The sequence below is a fragment of the Grampus griseus genome (genome assembly GCF_964374135.1).
Source record: "Grampus griseus genome assembly, chromosome: 16".
Taxonomy (NCBI): domain Eukaryota; kingdom Metazoa; phylum Chordata; class Mammalia; order Artiodactyla; family Delphinidae; genus Grampus; species Grampus griseus.
In genome coordinates this window covers 71363317-71387844 of record NC_139010.1, presented here as the reverse complement: position 1 = coordinate 71387844, position 24528 = coordinate 71363317, and the positions used below count along the sequence as shown (strand labels likewise).

General features: G+C 34.8%; 1 protein-coding gene across 1 annotated transcript in view; it reads right to left on the bottom strand.

Annotated features, from left to right (window-relative positions):
* Positions 1-24528, bottom strand: part of ATRNL1 (attractin like 1) — a gene marked incomplete at both ends in the record, with an annotated part of 679175 nt that overhangs the window by 637955 nt on the left and 16692 nt on the right. The window contains 4 exons of the mRNA XM_082673255.1: positions 5661-5869; positions 7221-7349; positions 13981-14094; positions 15260-15343. Of these exons, the coding sequence (XP_082529381.1) occupies positions 5661-5869; positions 7221-7349; positions 13981-14094; positions 15260-15343 (536 nt within the window). The remainder of the gene's footprint in view (positions 1-5660; positions 5870-7220; positions 7350-13980; positions 14095-15259; positions 15344-24528) is intronic.

The window sequence follows — 24528 nt, the reverse complement described above, 5'->3', positions numbered from 1 at the left end:
AACTTATTTTATTGGCTCTTGCAAAAAGTTGGATTTGCTGTTTTTGCTGGTTGGGGAAAATGAACAAAAAGAGAAGAATTTAATCTAGCACATTATCTGTTGCTTGTCTCTCCACAAAGTTAAATAGAGAGATCACGTTCATTATTATTAAATTTCTAAAGGGAAACGTAAGCTATGTTGTGGATTTCTTTAAAGCAACCTATAGTCTCGTGTACTTATACACACTACCCTAAAGTAACTAATTCTGTCCTAATATGTTACGTGACTAACCCAGAAAAAACATAATGTATGATAAAATATTCATGGATCTGAGCTAAAAGATTTTATATTTTTCTAAAACAAACAAAATCATCAAGTTTTTACAACTTAAATAATGCCATGGAATCTAAGTGTGTGCTCTGGTAGTCAATACTGCCACCCAATGGCAAATGCTAAAATCTAAAACCAAAGGACTGAAAGAAAATAACTGACCAGATGCTCAAATTCAAATGTTTCCCTCAATATTTAAAATTATGCTTTATATATCAAGTAAATTGCATAAGTTATTGGAGTACTAGTCTTCTAAAACATCTATACTTGAATGTCCACATATCACTAAACCAGCAACTAATACATTTCTAATTCATTTATTCAACAACAACAACAAAATTTGAGCGCCTACTACACAACAGGCACTACAGAAGATGCTGTAGGCACAAAGGTGATCAAAACATAGTCATTCTTAACTTCATGGAGTTTGTATTCCAGTAGGAAAGATAATAAAGAATCACACAAACATAAATGTGATAAAAGCTATAAATTTAAAAGATAGGGTCCTATGAAAGTACGTGGGGGGATGTGACCCAGTCTTAGAATGTTAAGGGGTGAGGGTGTTGAGCGGGAAGTGCAGAAATAAGAAAGGCCTTGAAATATTTAGGGACAACGAACATTCAAGGAACTGAGATAAATCCAAAGTGTAACTTTCAATAAAGAATCGGAAACACTATAAAAAACTATCAAATTACCTGATTTACATATTAAGATACTGTATTTTAATCAATCATCTAAAGGCTGAAAACAACCAACTTCAATCCTTACATGAGAACAGTGTCTGAACCGCACTGAAAATGACACTGAAGATCTATAAAGAATATCCTGAAGACATGTAAAAGGACTGAACGATAGGATTGAACAGGGCATTCTGGAATAGGAAAGGACCAGGGACAAATTTTAAATGGCTAAGCAATGCTCTTGTATATAAAACCTGTTTTTCATCTCTATAGAACAGGTGGAAAATGTTTTGTTGCAATAGATTAAGGAAAGAATTGTACCCTGAAGACTGCTTGTTTATCTTTTCAACCTGTCTACTCCTACCATCTATTACACATTGCAAAGCTTTTCTGAGTAGGCATGAGAGAACTATTCAGCCCATTCCTTGTCAATTATGGCAACAATCTACACTTTAAAATACTTTATTTGGATTTTTTAATTTATTTAGAAGATTCCAATCATGTGAACCCCCTTCCTAGTTTGGGAAAATCTCTCACTGTGTGAATTTTGTTCAGAAACAGAATCCTTTCCCACTACACAATTCAGAAAAGTTAAATTCTCTATTTCTATATCTCAAGGCAGCAATTGAGAAAAGTTAAATTCTCTATTTCTATATCTCAAGGCAGCCAAGCAAGTCATGGATAAGACCTAAGTTTAGCCAAGTAGATTTTACTAAGCAGGCCTTCAAATCTTCAAAAGTGATACAAAGATGTGGGGAGAATTTAGAATTTTTTCTACCCAAGCCTGTAGCATACAGTATCCACAGTAAAGACACCAGTGGTGGTACCCCAGGGTCCAGTGGCAGTAACAGGAATATCCTAATCAAACTTCCCTGTGGCTTCATCTTTGCTGGGAACCAACCCACCTAGCCTTCTGTTACACCTACCCCTTTCTAACCAAGGTTTTTCCAGCCTTCCCATCTCCTTTGTGAGCTACCCAATATCCTTTTGTACAGGTTTAGAGAACAAAAAATTAGTTGCTTAAAAAAACTAAAAGTTAATTCCTCTCTCATAAAACATTCTAGAGGCAAATGGGCAAGTGCTACTGCTTACTACAGTTACTGCCATTTACCAGCCATTGGAAAAGATCTCAATGATGTAAAATTCCCACACAGCACTTCCACTCACATCCTACTTCCCTAAACTTAGCACAATAACCATACTAGACGCAAGGAAGGCAGAAAAATGTGGTATGTAGCTGAAGACCATGTGCTGAGCTAAAAACTCAGTCAATTCTATCACCAAAAAGAAGGGAAGAATGAATGCTGGTAGGCAGTGGTCCCTGACATACTTTCCAATAACTGCCTTTTCTGCTCAGATAAGCCAGAACTGTTTCTGTTGCTTACAATCAAATCAAAGACTTATAGTGGTTCCGATTTTTTAAAGTTATGTAAGAGAGAAACCTGGAGCCACTCTGATTAGGGAGTTGACGGGAGTCGGGGGGTGGGAACACACCGTATCTAAGAGTCTGCTGTGAAAATTAATGTTCTACTGTATTATTTACATATGAACATAAATCCAATTTATTATATCTTGATTTTCATGCCTTTTAAAAATTCCTCAGGACTTCCCTGGTGGCCCAGTAGTTGAGAATCCGTGCTTCCACTGGAGGGGGCACAGGTTCAATCCCTGATAGGGGAACTAGGATCCCGCATGCCACATGGTGTGGCCAAAAAAAAAAAAGAAATCCTCATCTATCCCAATGTTTGGAAGCCATCTGAAAAGAAAAAGTGCTCTTCAAAGTTGTCTTTTTCCCTCTTGTGACTTATTAAGACTTAAATTTTATTAAGTGAAAGATGTCACAGAAGCAGATGAATCCACACAGGTCTCTAGCCTTTAAGTAATCTATTTGATATGTATATATCATTGTCTTTGAAAACTATACATTATAACAAAATTAAACATTATACAATCAACTTGTATGCTTTTCAAAATGTTGCACTAACATTTTCTATATTCTTTACTATTTCAGCTTTTGGTTGTTACAAGTGCTTTCCACAGAGAAAGGGGGACAGTTGACTTTAATGGTGCCATCTAGTCTTAGAACATACTCCTATTGCCTAAAACAGTAAAAAGGTGAAAGCAGATGGTTAAGGAAGAAAGACTTAGATGAGCAAGTTAAGGGGGGAAAAAGTATAGTAATGGCTAAGCAAAACTCTTAGGAGATGCTACATAGAAAAACTAAACTTGGAAAACAAGGAGATGTGAAGCCTAGGTGGGACAAGCACTAGAGAAATGTGAGGAAGGGGACTCAAGACTTAACAAAAATCTAGGCTTTTCCTCTGTATTCTCTTAATAAAATCTCAGTTTCTAGAAAACAACATTTATTTTCTTTTTATATACTAGCACAGAACCAAACAGAGTAAGTAAAATTAACCAACATAAATGGATAAAATATAATGAAGGTAGCAACAATCTGTTATTCTTAACCCAAAGAATCCAGTTCCAAATAACACATTAAAAACTGCCAGACTCTGAATCTCATAAAGATTGCCTCCTCAGCTCTCATTTCAAATATCTCCAGCTCTCTGATCATTCCTCAGATGCCCTAGAAACAAATGTCTCTCCGTTTCCCCTCAATGGTTTCTCCCATTCCATATATCTAAAATTAAAACCTAGTGATATAGTCAACAATCCCACCTACTTTAAGATATGCTTCCTTAGATATAGAATCAGGAGTCAGTTTGGAGGCTCAAAGAAACCAACCTGCACATCATCTGTCTTGAAAGACGCACAATATCCATTTCACCAAACACTACCCATAAAACATTCATATCAATTCAGAGGTGAATTATTTAATTACAAAGAATTAATAGTGGTATAAAAGTGTATCTGATTTCTGTGTATTTTATAATAAATCACTTTAACATTATTCTCATTTTTTTAAAATATATGTGTACATGCATATGTGTATGTGTTAATACATATATATATATATATATAAAGTTATTCATATTATCACTTTGCTTCAAAATAAACAAACCCAGCATTTGCTTCCCCATTTTTATTTGCTTATAGACATTTAAGAGCCAGGAATTTTTATGATTTCAGGCACTCCTGACAAGAATAATAAAATGTGAAATGCTGATAAACAAAAGCCAGAAAAACAAAAGCTAATATTTTCAACCAGATACATATTACAAAACCTCCAGAAAATAAAGCATTTTAAAGAAGAACTACTAAAAGGAAGTAAAGAACAAAAAAGGACAGAGCTGTTCATAGAGAATATTATACAAACATATCCCTCTTTTGCTTTCAAGACTGTTAAAATGAGATGAGGACTAATAGCAGATGAAGACCAGTCAGAAAAACACCAAGCATACAAGCTATACTTCTATTTCTCAGGCCTTAATTTAAATATATTCTTGGTGTACTATTCTCTCCATAGAAAAGGACGTTATTTTAGTTTCAAGACTGAAACGGAAAAAAAAGATAACTCAAGGCACTTTTTAAGGGAAGAAAGGTCATGATTTATTAAAATAGCCACTCAACAAAATATATGCCTTATATGTATAATTAAAAACACTGAGAAATTTGTATCTGTCATAATCATAGTAGGAAATCAAATTCGATTCAATAAGAAATCACTGGTATTTCATATGGTTGGAGCAACTAATTTTTTAATGAAATAACATGGGTTTAAAATGGGCATAATTTACAGAAAGCCTAAAATAATTCCTCTAAATAAGTACTCAGCACACTCAGTAACATTTTTTCTAACTTGTCTCAAGAATGTTGAATGTGAAACCATTCTCTTTGGTTTTTACTTTTAGACAGCTCTGGTAGGAACTATTGCTACTACTGTTACACTGTGTCATAATAACACATGATCATGTAACTTTGGATTATGTATTTCTTGAGTCAAAGTTCCCCCATCAACAGGATTAATACATTGGCACAAAGTAAGCTCTCAATATATAAATATAATCTGCACAAAGCAAGTTCTGGGTGGGTAAGTATATAGATAACTAGGACCTATCTCTTCCTTAAATTCCACAATGACAAGATTTATGATTTTATACCCAAATACTTAAGTAAGCTAAAACTCTTCAATGCAGTCTAAAATTAATCTTTAATAATAGATATTTATAAAAATTGTTTAGAAATTCTTCCCCAATTCTTCTCATTGCTTTTGCAATAAGCAGCTGTAAAACTTCTAAACTTTTAAAAATACTCTATGTTCTTTTAAAACATAGCCACAAGAGGTCAGTCTTTCCCAAGAAACAAGTTTAATGTAGTCCAGTACCTTCCCAGATGAGCATCTATTTTTGCAATATACTATTTATATTACCCATTACAAATCAAATTTGAATGTACCATGTGTTAATCTCAGCCACGTCACCAAATCTTTGAGAACTCAACAAAAAGTTAAAGAAGATCAGAATGATCACACGTCTACAATTTAAAGAGTTTCATATATAACTTCACTTGATTCCCAAAATAGCACATAGACAAAATCTTTACTAATTTTATTTGTGAAGAAGCAAGCTATTAAGAAGTTGACTGTTACTGAAATTCTAAAAATAAAACAAATACATGAGATTTGGGTGTGTAAACTACAGCAAAACAAATGAGTGTAGAATTTGTATTAATATATTAGATACATAAATCAATGTTTCAAAAGCCACTTACCTTGCCAACTATCATTGCAGACGCACAGCTTTTCACCTGTTAGGTCACAGTAACCATGATCTGGACTGCCGCAATTGGCTTTACAGTAAGGAATGTCACAAGCTTCACCCTTCCAGTATTTATCACACTCACAATATACTCTACTTGGAACAGAGACACTAGTTGTACACTTCCCATGACCAGAGCAATTGTTAGGACAAGAATTGATTCTGTAAAATATAATTCATACATACTCAAATTCAAGACAACTGAAAAAGAACTTCGGCTGATATTCTGTTAACTTTATAGTTTTTATGTTGTGTCTACGTGCTTCATTTAACGCAATTTTACAATGCGACTTCAATTCTTTACTCTGTACCTTTTAAACCCTAAAGCAATTCGGTTACACATATTTGCAATTGGCCTCAGTTCATTCACTGAGTTTACTCTGCTACCAAGACTACATACTCAACACCTGCAGGATCTATACAGTTCCAAGCACACTGTTTTGTAAAGACTTAAGTACTCAGCTGCTTTGAATATATATTTCACAGAAAAAAATTAAATTCATGAATACCTGAAACAATATGAGAAGCCATGATTTAAACTGGTTATATAATACTTAAACAGCATGCTATCACTTATACACTGTTATGGAAGTAAAAGGATATTTACCAAGTTTTATTATAAAGCTGATTATATTCTACTATATATTTATTCTCCCTTGTGTAAATTCTTGATATAAATAAATCCTATAATAAACTGCTGATTCAAGGATATTTAGAATATTTTATTCCTCGCGAAAAATTCTCTGGTATCATTCTCTACGTTCTTGAAGAAAACAAACAAAAAAAATGTATCAAGTTCCTCTGTGGCCATTCCTAATGAAAGCAACTGAAAGCATCTCTGGCTAATTCACTTCACCCTTGGACTTCCAGATACAAAAATGTATACAGAGTCTACACAATAGATGCTCAATAAATACTACTTTCTAATTTTAGAGGAGACAGTGGTATATAGCCACTTACCTTATCTCCTAAGCCTCAATTTCCTCATGTGTAAAATGGGAAAAATACCCATTTGACAGACTGATGAGAAGAGAATTAAAGAATATAATATATATAAAGCATCCAGTACAGTCTTTAGAATACAGAAGGACTATGAAAACTCAGCTCTCATTCACTCTCCAAATTAGGTATAAAATACCTTGGAGCACAGCAGGGCAGATGAGGGCTCCCTGCAATCCTACACATCCGTTATTACCAGTAAAGTGACACTGTTTGTATAATATGTTTACTTAATCGTTTTCCAAAAATTTTTAATTTTGTAATTAATTTTTAACCAAACTTAACTTGTTACCATAGTGTCCTAAGACTTAGAAACTATCCTATACAAGCTTGGACAGTATTTTGGGATATTATTAAAATTTTATGTCACTTAGAAAGAGATGCTATATATTTTGGAATTTAACACACTAGCCTGTTCCTGGTATATAAGACATTTATAAAAACAAACAATAAACTCTTTTAAGTCAAATTATAAGAATCGTTACAATATGAATTTTTTTGAAAAAATACTTACGAGTAAAAAATGTTGAAGCCAGTTAGATTATATGCAGCATCACTAAAAAAATGTAACAGTGCATAGCCAGACGTCGTAACAACTTCAGGCACAGTTTCATTTCCCCTTATTTCAGGGACTATCAAACCACTGTAAGAGAGCAAAATTGAACACTCTGTATATTAATGTACATATGACAGTTAATCACACAAAATTTACTCAAAATATTCTTGTCAGAATCACTAAGTATCTATATTAGAATGGGCAACTAGAAAAATAAATCTAAAATGAGTTCCTAGCCATTTCTCACCAATTAGCTACTGCTGCCAACAGACTAACATCTACTCTCATGCCACCATACTCCTTTTTCTCTTCTCACCATTTGGACTGCTATGTCCCATTTCTCCCTTTTGTCCTGCCATCCATCCTGCCATAATACTATAGGGTGATCATTAACTTAAGTCATATGTAAACCTTCATTTAAAGCCACCTTGGAGAAGAATTAATATGGTTAAAATGTCCATACTACCCAAAGCAATCTACAGATTCAATGCAATCCTTATCAGAACACCCATGACATTTTTCAAAGAACTAAAACAAATAATCCTAAAATTTGTATGGAACCACAAAAGACCCTGCATAGCCAAAGCAATCTTGAGAAAAAAGAACAAAGCTGGAGGTATCACCCTCCCTGACTTCAGACGATACTACAAAGCTACAGTAATCAAAACAGTAAAGAGTACTAGCACAAAAACAGACACACAGATCAATGGAACAGAATATAGAACTGAGAAATAAACCCATGCACTTATGGTCAATTAATCTATGACAAAGAAGGCAAGAATATACAATGGAGAACAACTAGACTCTTCAACAAATAGTGCTGAGAAAACTGGCCAGCTCCATGTAAAACAATGAGATTAGAACATGCCTTCACACCATATACAAAAATAAACTCAAAATGGATTAAAGACCTAAATGTAAGACCAGAAACCATACAACTCCTGGAAGAAAACATAGGCAGAACACTCTTTGACATAAGTTGTAGCATTATTTTTTTGGATCTTGTCTCCTCAAGCAAGGGAGACAAAAGCAAAACTAAACAAATGGAACCTAATCAAACTTAAAAGCTTTGCCACAGCAAAGGAAACGATCAACAAAATGAAAAGACAACCTTGCTGTATGGGAGGAGATATTTGCAAATGATATGTCTGATAAGGGGTTAATGTCCAAAATATATACAGAGCTCATACAACTCAACATCAAAAAAAAAAAAAAAAACCTTGTTTAAAAAATGGGCAGAAGACATGGAGAGACATTTTTCCCAAGAAGACATACAGATGGCCAACAGGCACGTGAAAAGATGCTCAACGTCACTAATTATTAGGGAAATGCAAATCAAAACCACAATTAGACATCAACCCCCACCTGTCAGAATGGCAATCATCAAAAAGACAACATAATGAATGTTGGGGAGGATGTGAAGAAAAGGGAACCCTAGTGCATTCTTGATGGGAATATAAATTGGTGCAGCCACTATGGAAAACAGTACAGAGGTTTCTCAAAAAATTAAAAACAGAACTACCATATGATCTAGCAATTCTACTCCTGGGTATATATCCAAAGAAAATGAAAACACTAACTCAAAAAGATATATGCACCCCAATGTTCTTAGCAGCATTATTTACAAAGCCAAGATATGGAAGCAACCTAAGTGTCCACCAAGAAATGAATGGATAAAGAAGATATGGTACACACACACACACATACACACACACACAGAAATGGAATATTAGCCATAAAAAGAATGAAATTTTGCCATGTGCAGCAACATGGATGGACCTGGGGGGTATTATGCTTAGTGAATTAAGTCAGACAGAGAAGGACATATATGTTTTCACTTACATGTGGAATCTAAAAAATAAAACAAATGAATATAACAAGACAGAAACAGAGTCATAGATACAGGGAACAAATTAGTGGTTACCAGTGGGGAGAGGGGTGGCGGAGGGAACAAGATAGGGGAAGAGGATCAAGAGGTACAAAATACTAGATATAAATAAGTAAGATACAAGGATGTAATTACAGCACAGAGAATATAGCCAATATTTCATAATAACTTTAAATGGAGTATAATCTATATAAAAATATCAAATCACTATGTTGTACACCTGAAACTACTATAATATTGTAAATCAACTATACTCCAATTAAATAAATAAAATAAAATAAAACCACCTTGGTACTCTAACAAGTGACCTTATAGCCTTACTTTTCCCCACAAGTTGCAAATTCTCATGAAGCTAGATAGAACGTTCCACATCAGCTAAGTGACTACAATGCTACTCTAGTTAAAGTTGTACATTTCCAATACACTAATCTAAGTATTTTAGGACATGTTAAAATACACACTTTTTATATTTCTTTAGAAGTTTGCATACTTATGCAAATTACATTAATATATAATTATTCCAAAAGACAATATTACTCATACACACACAAAAGAAAGTGAAGTTTATGGGGAGAAATATAAATGTGTAAAAGCAGTAGTTCTAAATTAATAACTGGAACTTCTCCCTTTTTAACCCTACTTGTTCATGGGGGAAAATTATATATCTTCATTTATTTATACATACTATCCTCTCTAAATCTATGAAAGCATAAAATCTGAGAAAGAAAAGAAGCTGCTAACAACAAATTACATTACTCAAAATAGTCAATGCCTTTAGACACTGTTAAACTTATGTTTAGGCACCACCAGGAATTGAATTCCCTCATTCAAATCATATTTGACAGAACAAAATGAAATATTACAGTCAAATAATTTATTTTGTAAACACATTTGGAAAAGCAAACAAATTAAAAAGTAATCAATGCTTGATGTTGTAATAATTATTATAACATCGACTAGCTTATGTTTGTGAAAGAAAAGATTTTAAAAGGAGGCTGTCAACACAATTAAAATTCTGTAAGACCAGTTTTAGTTACACATATATATTTTTCATTGCAGTGAGATTATATCAAATGATTACTAAAAATAATATTCCCAGATGTTTATAACAGATATGATTAATCCCTCTGAAACAGATGAAAAGAGCAGATTTGTTTGCTTGGTTGTTTGTTTATAAGTGTTTTGAAAGCAGTAAATGAAAGAGGACTCACACTTCGCACATAACATACCAATTTGGACCAACCAACCCTCCCACTGAAATCAACCAGAAAAAATGACAGTTAAAAAAAATCAGCCTGAAGGTACTGGGAGAACTAAGAAAAGGGTAAGCCCATGAATTAGAGCCATTTCTCCTTATGGGCATTCACTGATTTCAAAGTTGGAGATGAGGTCTGAAAGGCTAAGAAACTGGGCTGTTTTACATAGCTAGGAAACCAAAAAGTGGAACACAGGGCCCTCACTTTGACCTGAGACCCCCAAAACTAGGTGTAAAAGTGAACTAGTAGAAGACAGGCCCTTCAGGGGACTGAATTTCAGTTTGGGTGTGAATTACCTCAACACCTGAATTAGAATTCAGTTGGTTGTGGATTTCTGGTGTCCCCAGGCACTCTTTGGAAATATAATAACTTTCTAGGCCTCAAATTATCACTACCTATGACTTTACAAACACGGTGTCCAGCACATGATCGTCTAGCACACAATAAAAAATAGCAGGTCTCCATTCCAATCCATTCTCCATATTCTAAAAAGTCTTTCCTACAGAATAAAGTCCAATTTCTTTAGTGCGGTAACAAGAAAGCAACACTACAGTGATTACAGCATTATAAAATCAGGCTCATATTCTGACTCTATCACCAACCAGTTAAGCAACTTTGGGCCACTCACAGAATCTCTCTGTGCCTTAATCCTCCATTTACAAAATGGCAATAATAATACCTACCTAAAAGGTTATTGTGGGGATTAAATGACTTGATATATATAAAGAACTCTTGCACACTGCCCCCCACATAGTAAGTATTCAGTAGATGTTACTGATTACCATTTATTGGGTAATCTGGCACCTACCTATCCCCTCACATTTCCTATGATCAAGTTACTCATAACTACTTACTACTGATGCAAAATATAATGTTCTTTAGAGTGTACACGCCTTTGTACGTATGTTTTTCTCTACCTAGAATGTCCTATCTGACCCCCACAATTTGTCTATCATTCTTCTATTCATGATGAAACTCACCATGACGAATTCATTACTTCTGAAATCATATAGCACTCTTTTCATAACCTGATTATAACACTTACTGTGCTGTATAAAAAATCACTTTACATACCACCACCAGTGCCCAACTACTGTGTGGTGATGTAGCCCCCAAATCCTTGGAATTTCCCAAGTGATAGGAATGTCTCTGTTATTCATAGTGGGCTCAGAGTTTATGCTAATGAGGTGACTCAGATGGGAGCTGGCCCCACCAGAAAAACCAACCATGTGATTGGCTGGGGCTTTAAGCCATAAGAAATCAATCTGACTTCCAGAGTCAGAATGGGGCTAAAGATTGCGTTCAGCCTTATGGCCAATGATTAGATCAATAATGCCTACAAAAGGAAACCCCAAAAAATACTCTGTACACCTGTAAATCAGGTGAGCATCCTAAGTGGCAATACACACTGATATGTTGGGGGGGTAACATATGTCCTGAGTACCCAGCTTTGAGATGCTCCCAGATCTCACCCTATGTGTCTCTTCATTTGACTGGTCCTGATTTTTATCCTTTATAATAAAACTATAATCATAAGTATAGTGCTTTCCTGAGTTCTGTGAGTTATTCTAGCAAATTATTGAACCTGAGGGGGCCACAGGCACCTCTAAATTTGTAGCCAGCTGGTCAGAAGTGCAGGTAGCCTGGAGACCCCTGAACTTGCAGCTGTTATCTGAAGTGAGGTCAGTTTTGTGAAGGACTGTGCACTTCACCTATAAAGTTGGGCGCAACTTCAGGTAGCTGGTGTCTGCAATGGCCTGTATCTTACTCCTTACTGCATCCTCCAGGCTTATGACAGTCTCTTGAATTGAGGAGGTTATCAAATGTTTGTTGAATAATAAATTCTTATACAGCTGGAATAATTCAAACATTTAGATTCTGAATTCTTAGTAAAATGAAGTACAAACAGTATAGGCTTTTAAGTCCGGAGATTGTCAAGTCCTAATCCTGGCTCTACCATCTATTAGAAGTAAAACTTTCTCTGAGTCTCAATTTTCTCAACAATAAATGGGGGATTATAGTACTTCTTCCACAATATCCTAACAAGGACTGATGACATTTAAACTGCCTAGTACAGTGTTTACAATCAAGTGTGTATTCAATAAATATGAGTTTTCCATCTCTCTCAGGATAGTTAACAGGAACACTTGCTGATGAAAAGTCACTGGTTCACCTTCACAGTCATATACTAAATCCCATCCTGCTAATTATCTTACAAAAGCTTCCTTTAGTATCAAGAAATGGCTGGTAAGAGTGTTCGTGAATCACTGTTAATTAATGCAGTCATCACAACTACTAGAAAAACAAATGAAAAGGCACACATCTAAATGATGGTCAGTCAATAATGTCATAAAAATAGAGGAATGGTAACGGTTATATCTAAATTGCTAAAAATAAATGTTTGAACCTAGTATCTTATCTAATTGTTGCAATAAATTATCTTACAATGTAATTATTCACAAGGCTCTGCTCCATTTTCTATCTATTGGTGTTAGATGAAAGGTTACTCCAGAATACCCTTTCTATAATTTTCAAACAACTCAAAAATTAAGTTCTACAAGTATCTTGAGCAATAGCAATATCACAGAATAAGCATCTAAGTTCTCAAGGAGTCATTTTCAAACAGTCATTTGGAAATACAGCCCTTACGTGTTTGCCCAAAAAAATAATAGTTTACATTCCTGTTAAAACAGAATATTTACAACATAAATAGTAAAAAGAAAAATAAAATTTAAAATGTTGAAGGGAACAATAAGCTTTTACCCATATTTAAATTTTTAACAATGACAGGACATATAAGAGATACTGTGTAAGTAACAAAAGTAAGGAATAATGTAATGAATAACTCTGGTCAACAATCATGGCAGTTAAATTGTACACTAAATCTACACTATATGCTCAAAAAATTTTCTATCTAATATATTCTCTCCTGTTCATAAAACATTTCATAATAATTTGTACACACATAATAAAGAGTTTTAAATTGATACTGAAAATGCTGTGATTTTAAAATTTTTAAATTAAATCTTACTACCTGACTACTAACAATAAAATATTTGGAAACAACCAAAATTCCCAAACTGTGAGAACTGATAGAAACACCTTCTTTATTAAACCACTAAATAAAGCATAACTTAACCTTTTTTACAGAATTTAAAATTTTATAATTTCTCTAAAATAAAAAGGTAACTATAAAATATATATCTATTAATTCCTTTGTCAGCTAGAACTCACATTAATCTATCCAAATACAGATAGTTCTGAAAACAGATTCAATTCACTTTAAAAGAATGAAATATGTACAGCAAGAATAAGGGGTATTTATTAATAAATCTACATTTCTGAAACAGTAACTACTTATCTCTGCTATATCAATGTTTACATTATTATATATACCCCTAAGTTGATGGTCACAGTATCATCATAGTCTTATACCATCTTTGAAGTTTAGCCATCAATGCCTATGCTAAATTTATTTTTGCAGTAAAGATGAGTATATATTTAAAATTAATAAATTATACAGTTACTTTTCTACAACTGACTATAAATTCATCAATTAAACATAACTACTCACCTAAGTACAGCTATTAAAGGTGCATATATTGAATCTCCATCATAAACATACATATGATCCCAGCTACATTCTGTAGCAAAATGATTGAATCTTAATCTTAACACTGCATTTGGACTGAAAAAAAATTAAAATATTTTAAAATTAATATGTAATATGTAAAGCACGGTCTAAAGAAATCTTAGAGTATTTTATTAAAAACCTATTTACAGATAATTTAGCTATAAATCCACACATCAGTATAAAAGATTGATAACCAGTTATATCTAATTTGTAAAAATGATATACAACTCCAAAATCTATTAACCAGCCATATGTATGTATCATCCTTTTCTAAAAATTTAGTCAAGAGGAAATGTTCTGTCTTATAAAAATTTAGTCAACAGGAAATGTTCTATGTCTTGACTAAGGTGGAGGTACATAAATTGTATACATTACTGAAACCTTACTGAACTGTACACTTAATATGGGTGTATTTCATTGTATGCAAATTGTACTTGAATAAAGTTGATTTTTAAATTCAACACTCAAGACTGTTCTTATTTCTATGAACTCTTAACTAGAGGTACTAATAAGGTCTTCAAATTTTAATCAAAAGGTCTCAATACGATATACTCTTATTTGTTAACAAATGAATGAGACCACAGGTACACAGGGAATTAATAACCTTGAAGTTTTAAAAAACCTTTAAAGTAACAAAAATAAAAACCCAGTTTTCCAAATAAACTCTTTAAAATCATAAAATAGTTCAAAAACAACTCATACCATTTATGATCCAGTCATAATATGTTTAAATAGATAAATTCAGTCTCAAGCCCTAATTACTGAAAATGCCTCTAAAAGGACAATTAACTCTCTCTTTTACAAAATGTTCTTTTTTTAACACCCTTAGAACTAAAATGCTGAATAGTATGAACCAATGGCATAATTCATCATGGAATATTTTTATCCTTTCTATGCAGTCTTCAAATTCCATAATAAGCGATTTAAAAGAAACCAAAAATGCATACTTGACTTAATGCCATAGTAACATAACTTAAAAATAAATATATGTAAAAATCAAACTATTATCACAAGTAAAAGGGTATTGTAATTTACATTAAACATTATATCTAAAATTTATCAATCCCATTTTAAAACATCATGAATAATGTTTTCCAATAATAAGCAACAGAATAAACTATGTAACTATGAAGTTGTTATATTTTAATGCTTTAACACTGATATAATCACCTTCTTTATCATTTCAGAATAAATAATTTAATGCAAATTGTATACTTACTAGCCTTCAATTAGCCATGTACATTTAGTTTTATACTTATAGTTAATTGGACCATCTGTTAAATATCCAGAAGGTTCTGTTAACCTAGAAAACAAAATCATGAAAATGATTACCTTAAAGTAACTTTAAGACACACAGTAGCATAAAAAATTTAAAAAGACACTAAACCAAACTTCCAAACAGGAGAATTTATTTACAACTTAAGAAAATTTTCAGATTGCCATATATCATCTCTCTAAATCTCAAAGGAAACTTATTTTGAATTTCTTTAGATTTTTATGTATTATGATTGTTTCATTTTGCAAAGTGGAAAAACACATTGAAAGACAACATTATACAGATGGGTTCTATGCTGATGCAAAATAGATTGTTAAACTTACTCTGCCCAAAAATTAGATAGATGCAAAAGAAAGAAGATCAAATGCACTCTGAAAGATGCAGATCTATGGACTAGAGAAATAGTATATGTACCTAGCACTTCTGGAGGTTACATTGTTAGCTATGTTTGCTTTTCATGCAGCAAGACTGCTAAAGTAGCTGTCACCAGACTTTATTGAGTTCAGCTACCTGATTTTAGAATCATTTTCTTTCATCAACTTTATATCTAGTCCAAGAACTCAGTCAATTTTAAAAATAGGGTAAATCAAGGGTTTTGTAATTATCCTCTATTTTAAACACAGAAAAGAAAAAGATATTTAGAAAAGCTTCAAATTTTCAGAATTTTAAAATATTTAAACAATAACCCAATTCTACTTCATTTTGTTCTCCTTAGCTCCAGCCCAATTATATTTTATCAACAAAATACAATATTTTAAATAACTAAGATATCTTCCCAGTTAGCCTTTATGTATTTATGTAGACATACACACACACACATACTGGCTTATCAGTCTTTATATATTCCCATATACATACACACACATATATTTATACATACATACATACATACATACATACATACATGTCTACACAGACATCAGGGTAATTATCTAGTTTTAGACAAAAATTAAATTTTCCTTATAGCGTAGAGTCTCAAAAACATTCAAGGAAAAGAGTTTCACTTGCCTAAATCAGGGATAACCGAAAGGTCAATTAATGTAAATGTTATTTGAAAGTCTTTCGTAATCCCTGCAAATTAGTTTGGGTTTAAAAAAGGGCTAATTCATGCTTGGAAAAGTGTTTAAACATTCCAATGTTCTCAAAGTAATATAATAATAAATTGAGCATTTTACAGTATCAGGTATCACTGTAAGCTCATAATGTGTTACCTCACTTAAAAATCTCAAAAGCCCCACAAGATAGTAATTATTAATTCCATATTACAGATGAGAAAACTGAAGCACATTTTAAATTACAAGTTAAATAGCTTGTCCTGATTTTTCACTTCCAATAATAGCTCCAGATGAGCTAATTCAGACAAACCTCCACTGAAGATAACTTAAAAAGCTAAAGAACAATGTTTAAATCTTATAAGTAACAAAATGGTAAGACCTACTAAGCCAAGATCCAGAAGTTGCAAATTCTTTAAAGAGGAACCAGGCATCCAGAGCTACTTCTGTTATGGAGAATTTTATCTATTTATTAGAGACTGCCAAAAGGCTGAGAGTACTTTTGATAGCCTCAAGGAAGAAGGGGGACAAAAGCTGGATGCAACAACCTACAAAAGGTAGGGGCTCAAATAAAGAACACGGCACTCTGAACTGGGACACAAAAATTTTCTATAAGGGTAAAGGTGTACCAGAAACCAGCCATTACGTGGACTGCAACCCAGCTACAAGTCATCAGGATGACAGAAAACCCCAAGACCTACCACTGGCTTAAGGTGATACTAGAACTATCATGCCAAGGCTCCTAACTGGAAGACACAAAAATATTCTCTGAAGAAAGATAACATTATCCTAGTCCTCAAATTATTTCTACCAATAATTTTTCAAATAAGATGTCTACTATGATCAAAGATAGTAAGACACATAAAGATAGATGACAACAAAACAAGAACCAACAGAATATCTTCTGGAAGAGACCTGAAGATATTCCAATTGTGGAGATTATCAGATGTGCCCTATAAAACAAATATGACGTACTAAGTTCAAAAAGACAAAAGACACGATTTAAAATTTCGGCAGTTAACTGAAAACTGTAAAAAGTAACAGTATATTTGAAAAAAATAATGGAAATTCTAATACTGAAAACTACATTAATCAAAATTAAGAATTCGATGGACGGGTTTAACAACACATTAAACACAGCTAAAAGAGGATGAGAGATCTAGAAGACAGGTCCATAAAAAATATCCAAACTATAGCAGGATGATTGAGGGTTCAACCCATTGGGTGTGGGTCACTCTACCAAGTAAAACTCCAAGGAGCCAAGATTCTAGTTGAGGGCAGGGGAAATACGGTATGGGGAGTGGAAGAACAGAACCATACGCATCAATTATGGTCTTTTAACAAATTAAATAGGTAAGTATCCTAACAACTTTACATAGTTTCTATCTGATACACACACACACACACACACACACACACACACACACATATCCTCTCTCCTTCACATTTTTATTTTATTTACAAGCTGTAACTTTACAATTTAGACTTTAGATAATGGAATATTTAGTGCGACTATGACTGAATATGAAGAGCAATTAACATAACCAGTGATAGATACAATGACTCTCAAAACCTGCGTTTCCTCCTTTTGGACAGAGGATGAGAACTTCACTTGGAAAAAGTGTACCTTCTTAGGTAGAAATACAGCTTTGTTGGTTGCTGGGGAGTTCACGTGTGTTTAGAAAGATGCATACAGAAGACGCTGAATAATTAAAGGGCAGACTGTGCCAGTTATCCATTGCCTCCCACCTCAAAATTCAGACTTTTTGCCTACTTTATGAAAATGGATCTGGGCCCTTTAAATATTTTTTTTTTCCCCAGATGGCAGGATGCTAAGCCTGCAGGCTTTGTCAATAGAGCAAGCTGGAGAGACTGCAGGAGGAAACAGATTTGCTGCCAAGTTCCAATGTACTCACTCAACAAGCTCCTGCAGCACTAGGTACTAGGCTCCTACGTACCTGATGGCCACCAGCACCCAGCCACCAACAGTTTCCCCCAGCACTTCCCCTCAGGCAGTTCTGCAGCAGAGGCCTCCAGTGAGACACTACTCTGTGAACAGCTTTCCCCAGCATCCCGTAAGTAACCATGGCAAGTTCCAAAGGGCAGATGTTAAGCAAGTTCCGCAGGTACAGCTTTACAGTGACTTTTCTGCCATTCAGTAAGCCACAGCCTGTTCTCCCAACAAGGTCTGGATCTCAGGCCAGGTCACAGGGACTCTCACTTAAGTGTTCTATCTCAGCCATAACAGTAGTAGTGGCTGCTCCTTGTATCTACTACTTCTATATTTTGCAGAGTTCTCTTTACTTCTTACCAGCCAATTTCTCGTTGTTCCAATCTGTGCTACAGTCAATAATCATTTACATTAAACTTTTCCTATTAAAATTACTGTGTGATTCTCTTTCCTAATTGGACCCAAACCAACCAATAATAATAAAGGATATGCAAAATAAAATCACAATAGCGTACCACTATGGACCCAACAGAATGGCTAAAATTAAAGAGATTAATAATACCAAATATTGGCAAGGATGTGGAGATAATTCTCATAGGATAAATCAGTACAACTTTAGAAAGTAATCTCATATTATCTTGCATAGCTGAAAATAGACAGTTGCCAACAGTGTCAGCATTACACCATATCCTCTCAGACCCTCTGACCATTTCCATATACTCCAGCCTGACTTTCTCGGGCCAGCACCTGCATCTATGTTGAAGGTCTCCCTCTATCTACTAGAACCCACTCTTCCTATGCATGTGGTGGGCTGAAAGTGCCTGTGAATCAACATCCTCCCAGGGCAGCCCTTAGCCAATGAATGATTCGGAAAAACTCCAAACTTGCTTATCTCTTTGCTGCAATAATAATGAAGTGCACTTCCTTGTGGGATTTGGCTCCAGTCACCCAAGTCAAGTACCTGACTTGATAACATACCTCCCTTATTGGCTCCTTCTCTTCTATCACTTCTGTCAGTGTCCCTGAATCTCCCAAATATACTACCTGTGCTCAATTCTTGTCTCAGGATCTGCTTCAAGGTGGTGGAGGGGAGTGTGACCAATCTAACAGTACCAGGAACTTCAAGATGGGCTCTGGGGCTGGATCACTCACTGGCCAGATGGCAACAAGAGTCACACTGAGGGTGGTAGAGAGAGTGGCAATAACCTGTGGCATGCTATAGCTCACAATGACAAAGGCTTTCACTTTTGCTGAATTGAGAGAGGATACCAGAGGAAGGTGATGCACTGACTAATGCAAGAGACTTATGTGATATCTCTAATATTTGAGAAATAAAATAGCAAGGGTAGTTACAAGGACTGTGGAATTAGTTGACTGATGTTAAAAGCCATTGATATGCTAAAGGCAGAAGTGCCTGTACTAAGACACCGACCCATAAGCAGCTTGCCCCAAGATCCTATAAGACTCAATTCACCAACCACCAATTTTAGATACAGTGTAAATGCCAGGGGACTCTGTAACATTTAAAGAGACTATTTCTGAGGCCAGAGGGTTGACCAAACTGGAAAACCAGCCCAGGACCAGATTATGAGAGGAGCAGAATTACAGAAAAAGTTTAGTTCACAGCCCTGGCAAGACTTTAGTGCTAAAGATAGTGCCCCGATACCTAGGAGGGTGCCACCTGGTAGATGTACTTGAGAACCTTGAACCTCTAGATTTATTTAACCCTTTGGGCCTGCAAAAGTCTTTTAGAAACCAGGGCTGACAGTGAGAAAAATAAATTCTCACCCTCTTTAAATGACTACAGGCATATCTTCTTTTCTTGTACTCCACTTTATTGTGCTTCACAGATATTGCATTTTTTACAAATTGAAGGTTTGTGGCAACCCTTCATGGAGCAAGTCTATCAGTGCCATTTTTCTAATAGCATTTGCTCAATTTGTATCTCTTTGTCACATTTTGATAATTCCCACAGTAGTTCAAACCCTCCACCAGCAAAAAGATTGAGACTTGCTGAAGGCTCAGATGATAGCATTTTTTAGCAACAGAGTATTTTTTAATTAAGGTACATACATTGTTTTTTTAGACATAATGCTATTGCACACTTAATAGACTACAATATAATGTAAACATAACTCTTATGTGCAACTACATTATTGGGAAAACCAAAAAATTCATGTGATGCTTTACTGCAATATTGGCTTTATTGTGGTGGTCTGGAACTGAAACAGCAATATCTCTGCGGTCTGCCTGTACCTGTTCTTAAGCCACAACAAGAAGTAACACCAGAATTGCATTAAATCAATGTAATCAATCAATGACAACTGGCTACAGGAACCATGTATTCAAAAGCCATGTAATTAGTGGCAGCCCCATATACAGTGACCATTCAAAAATAAATAAACTTAAAATCCCCAAAAGTTTGACAACTAAGCAATAGACTAATAAGTCTCAAGGACAATTAGAAAATATTTTTAATTGTTAATACTAAAACCACACCATATCACAATTTATGAGATGCTCAACCATTGTTTAGAGAGAAATATATAGCTCTAAATGTATATATTAAAAAGTTGAAAATCAATTATTTTGATATGGGAATTTGAGAAGCCACATGCATGCCCAGGGAGACTTTTCTTGGACTACAAGCTCAGAAAAGGCCTGAGAAGACTCTACACTTCCACCTCTGGCTAATTTTCAGACTCAGAGCAAGAAGGAAGTGAAGGGTAAGGCAGAGTCATAAACAATGTGGCTAAGCACTGAAGCAGTGTCCCAACAGAGTCAATGTGCACAGAATGGGAGAATTCTTTATTCTTTCTTGACTCCAAGCATTTGAGGAAATCTATGTCAAAACACTAGCTTACCATAAACTATAGGAACAGAGACTTTAGAAACCACACAAAACAAAGAATACAGTCATTACAAAAAATAGTTTAGAAAAGTCATTAAACAAATACACAATTACAACCACATGTAAGAAAAACAAACCCTGAAGAGGGGGAAGAACTTGATTTCTAGAGTTATCACATTATAATAATCAAATGCCCAGTCTCCAACAAAAAAATTACAAAGCATACAAAGAAACAAGAAAGTATAGCCCATTCAAAGGAGAAATGAACAGATACTGTCTTTCAGGAAACAGAAATTGAGCTTGTTGGACAAACACTTTAAATCAACTGTTTTAAATATACTCAAAAATTCTAAAGGAAATCATGGACAACAGCTACAGGAAACCAGGAAAATGATGTCTCAACAAATAGAAAATATCAATTAAGATTTAGAAATGTTATGATCACAACCTCATATAAATTCTGTATAAAAGTTCCTCTTGATCTAAACAAGGCTTAGATCCATCAGTAGGGTCCACTAAACAATCCTTCTCCCTAGTTTCTGACAGTTGTAACAAACCCTTAAAGTCAAAATATTGCTATAATTTAAATTACAAAAACCCCAAATCAGGGCTGAATCAAATGATACAAATTATCAGACATAAATTAAGCCTGTATGATAACAGTTTAGAGCCTCAGAGACTTAATTTTAAAGAAAATTCTAATTTGTTCCATGACCTTACACCACCACTTCTATTTCAATTTCTTCTCTAATGGAAGAAGAGAAGTGTAACATATTCAAAAAGTACCTTAATATATAGTCAAGAAATATATAGCTCTTTTAATAAGAAAATAAAGCCGGAAATTTAAGAACAGGAAGCTTTGCAACTATCACCTACAATATAATCTATCTTCCTAATTAGGAATATACCTCCCAAACTGCGTATGAGGAAATCTAACACTACTGGGGATTTCTTTCCCCAAAACCCCTCTATTTCTCTACCACCCCACCTACTCGAACTGACCCAGTCCTGTGCTATGTTGGGAAATTCCTTACTCTTAGTTTAAAATACATTTCCCCTCCTCTAAAGAAACATATACTCTAGGAGCTACAACTATAATCTGTATCTCCCACCTATAAGAGGTGATGTGAAAGAACTGTTATGTTTCCCCACCTAGGCTACACAACAGGAGTACATGAAAGCCACCCACTCTGTCCCATCCGCTTCACCTTCAGAGGCACAATTACACAGACTTAAAAGAAAACTCTACTCACCACAGCCCCTGAAATCCTTCTGTACCTTCATCACCCATTCCTAGCAAAAGCCCCTACCAAGAGCCTACCTTTGCCTCTACTTACTGCAAAGAGGTTTCCTCTTTGCCACTTTCACTCTACTAGAAACATGGAGGGGCTGACACCAACCAAGATAAAAGGATGGAAAATCCTTTCTCACCATTAAGAGATAGGAGTAAGGGGGGGAAATTCCTACCACTTCCACAATAAGGAAGGAGCAATTCCCCCTTTGTAGTTTCCTGATCTCTTCTTCAGCTTGAAGAATGTTCACCTCCATGCCACTTGAGCAAAGAACTCCCATTACACACTTTGGACATCTTCACAACCTGGAACTGTTCTTCTAAAATTCAGAAGTCTTACACTCCAAGATTACACTCTGACCACAAACACCTAGTTTCCAATCTATTTCTTCACTTCTTACTCTTAACATCATCTGTACATTCCAGCTGGGTAGAGATTTTCAAAAATTAGGTAGCATATAATTCAGCTACATAAAAGGTAAAACAGGCTTCTTCTATTTCTAATGCCGTTTCTACAATGCATTCTAAGTTTCAAGTAATTAACTTATTTTTAATTTGTAGCAATCATGTTCTTGGATTGAGAACCATATTGACATGGTTAATCTAGATCAGGGCTCCATAAACTACTGGCCTATTGCCGATTTGTGTAAATGAAGTTTTATTGGAACACAGCTACACCCATTTGTTTACATATATCTAAGATTGTTAACATGCTACAAGAACAGAGTTGAGTATTGGCAACAGAGACCATCTGGTGTACAAAGCCTAAAATATCTACTATCTGGCCCTTTACAGAAAAAGTTTTGCCAATCCCTGTCTAGATGCCTGCACATGCCCATATGCCTTGCCAATGTCTCATCTTGCTGAAACTGCCCAGTCTAGAGCCCTTAATCAAATAAGCATGCTGAGCTGTTTATAACACAGGAATGGCCACTACTAAATGCAGGAAAACCAGCACAAACATGAAACAGAACTAAAATTAAATCAATTAAAGTTTTATTCTCTATCCTAGCCATGAATACAAAATTTGATTAAGACATTTTAAACATAAGAAAAATGCAATAGTTTTAACATTATAAAGTATTACAGGAAACAATAAATCCTGTTTATCAAAGTATCTAGTTTTACTGCCAGCATAACCACTCTACAAAGAAGAATCAGATCCACTCAGGGCTAGTCTTTACACAGAGTTGCCTTTGGAAGCCAACCTCACATGCAAGTCTTTTGTTAAATAGTGTTTTTATTTAAAATATTATTTAATATTTATTGATTTCTTTTTAAACAATATGAAGAGAACCTCTAGATTATATTATGGGTATTTTTTTCCTCTCTGCACTACGATACATTATTGTATTACACCGTGCTGAGCTTGCATTTCTTGTTTTCTTTATAGTGCATTCTGCATCCCTCACTCCCAAGTCTGCATTGTCTGTCCACCTGATCCCTAATAAAAGTTTAGGTGACCTTGTCTGCTAGAGCAGAAGTCTCCAAACCTTAATCATCATGCTCTCTTATCAGTAAGAATTTTTATTATGTAACTCAAGTAAATGTATATTTACATGTTAATAAACATATACTACTTTAAATATTGTGCACTATGAAGTATAAATTTTAAAAATCAAAATTAAAAATAATAGTAGTATAAGCCCTAATGCTTTCTTCCCACACTCCAGTAAGTCACCTTGGGTATCATCCCACTTTTTTTTGTTTTTTTTGTTTTTTTTTTTTTCGGTACGCGGGCCTCTCACTGCTGTGGCCTCTCCCGTTGCGGAGCACAGGCTCCAGACGCGCAGGCCCAGTGGCCATGGCTCACGGGCCCAGCCGCTCCATGGCATGTGGGATCTCCCCAGACCGGGGCACGAACCCGTGTCCCCTGCATCGGCAGGCGGACTCTCAACCACTGCACCACCAGGGAAGCCCTGTCCCACTTTGAATGATCACTAATTTGTACAAATCATATCCTGGCCACAAAGGTACTGACTTTATTAGTTAATATTTTCCCCCATGTAAGTACACTAACGAAGCTGGCTATACCAGTTGGACTGGCCATCAGCACACTAACTAAAC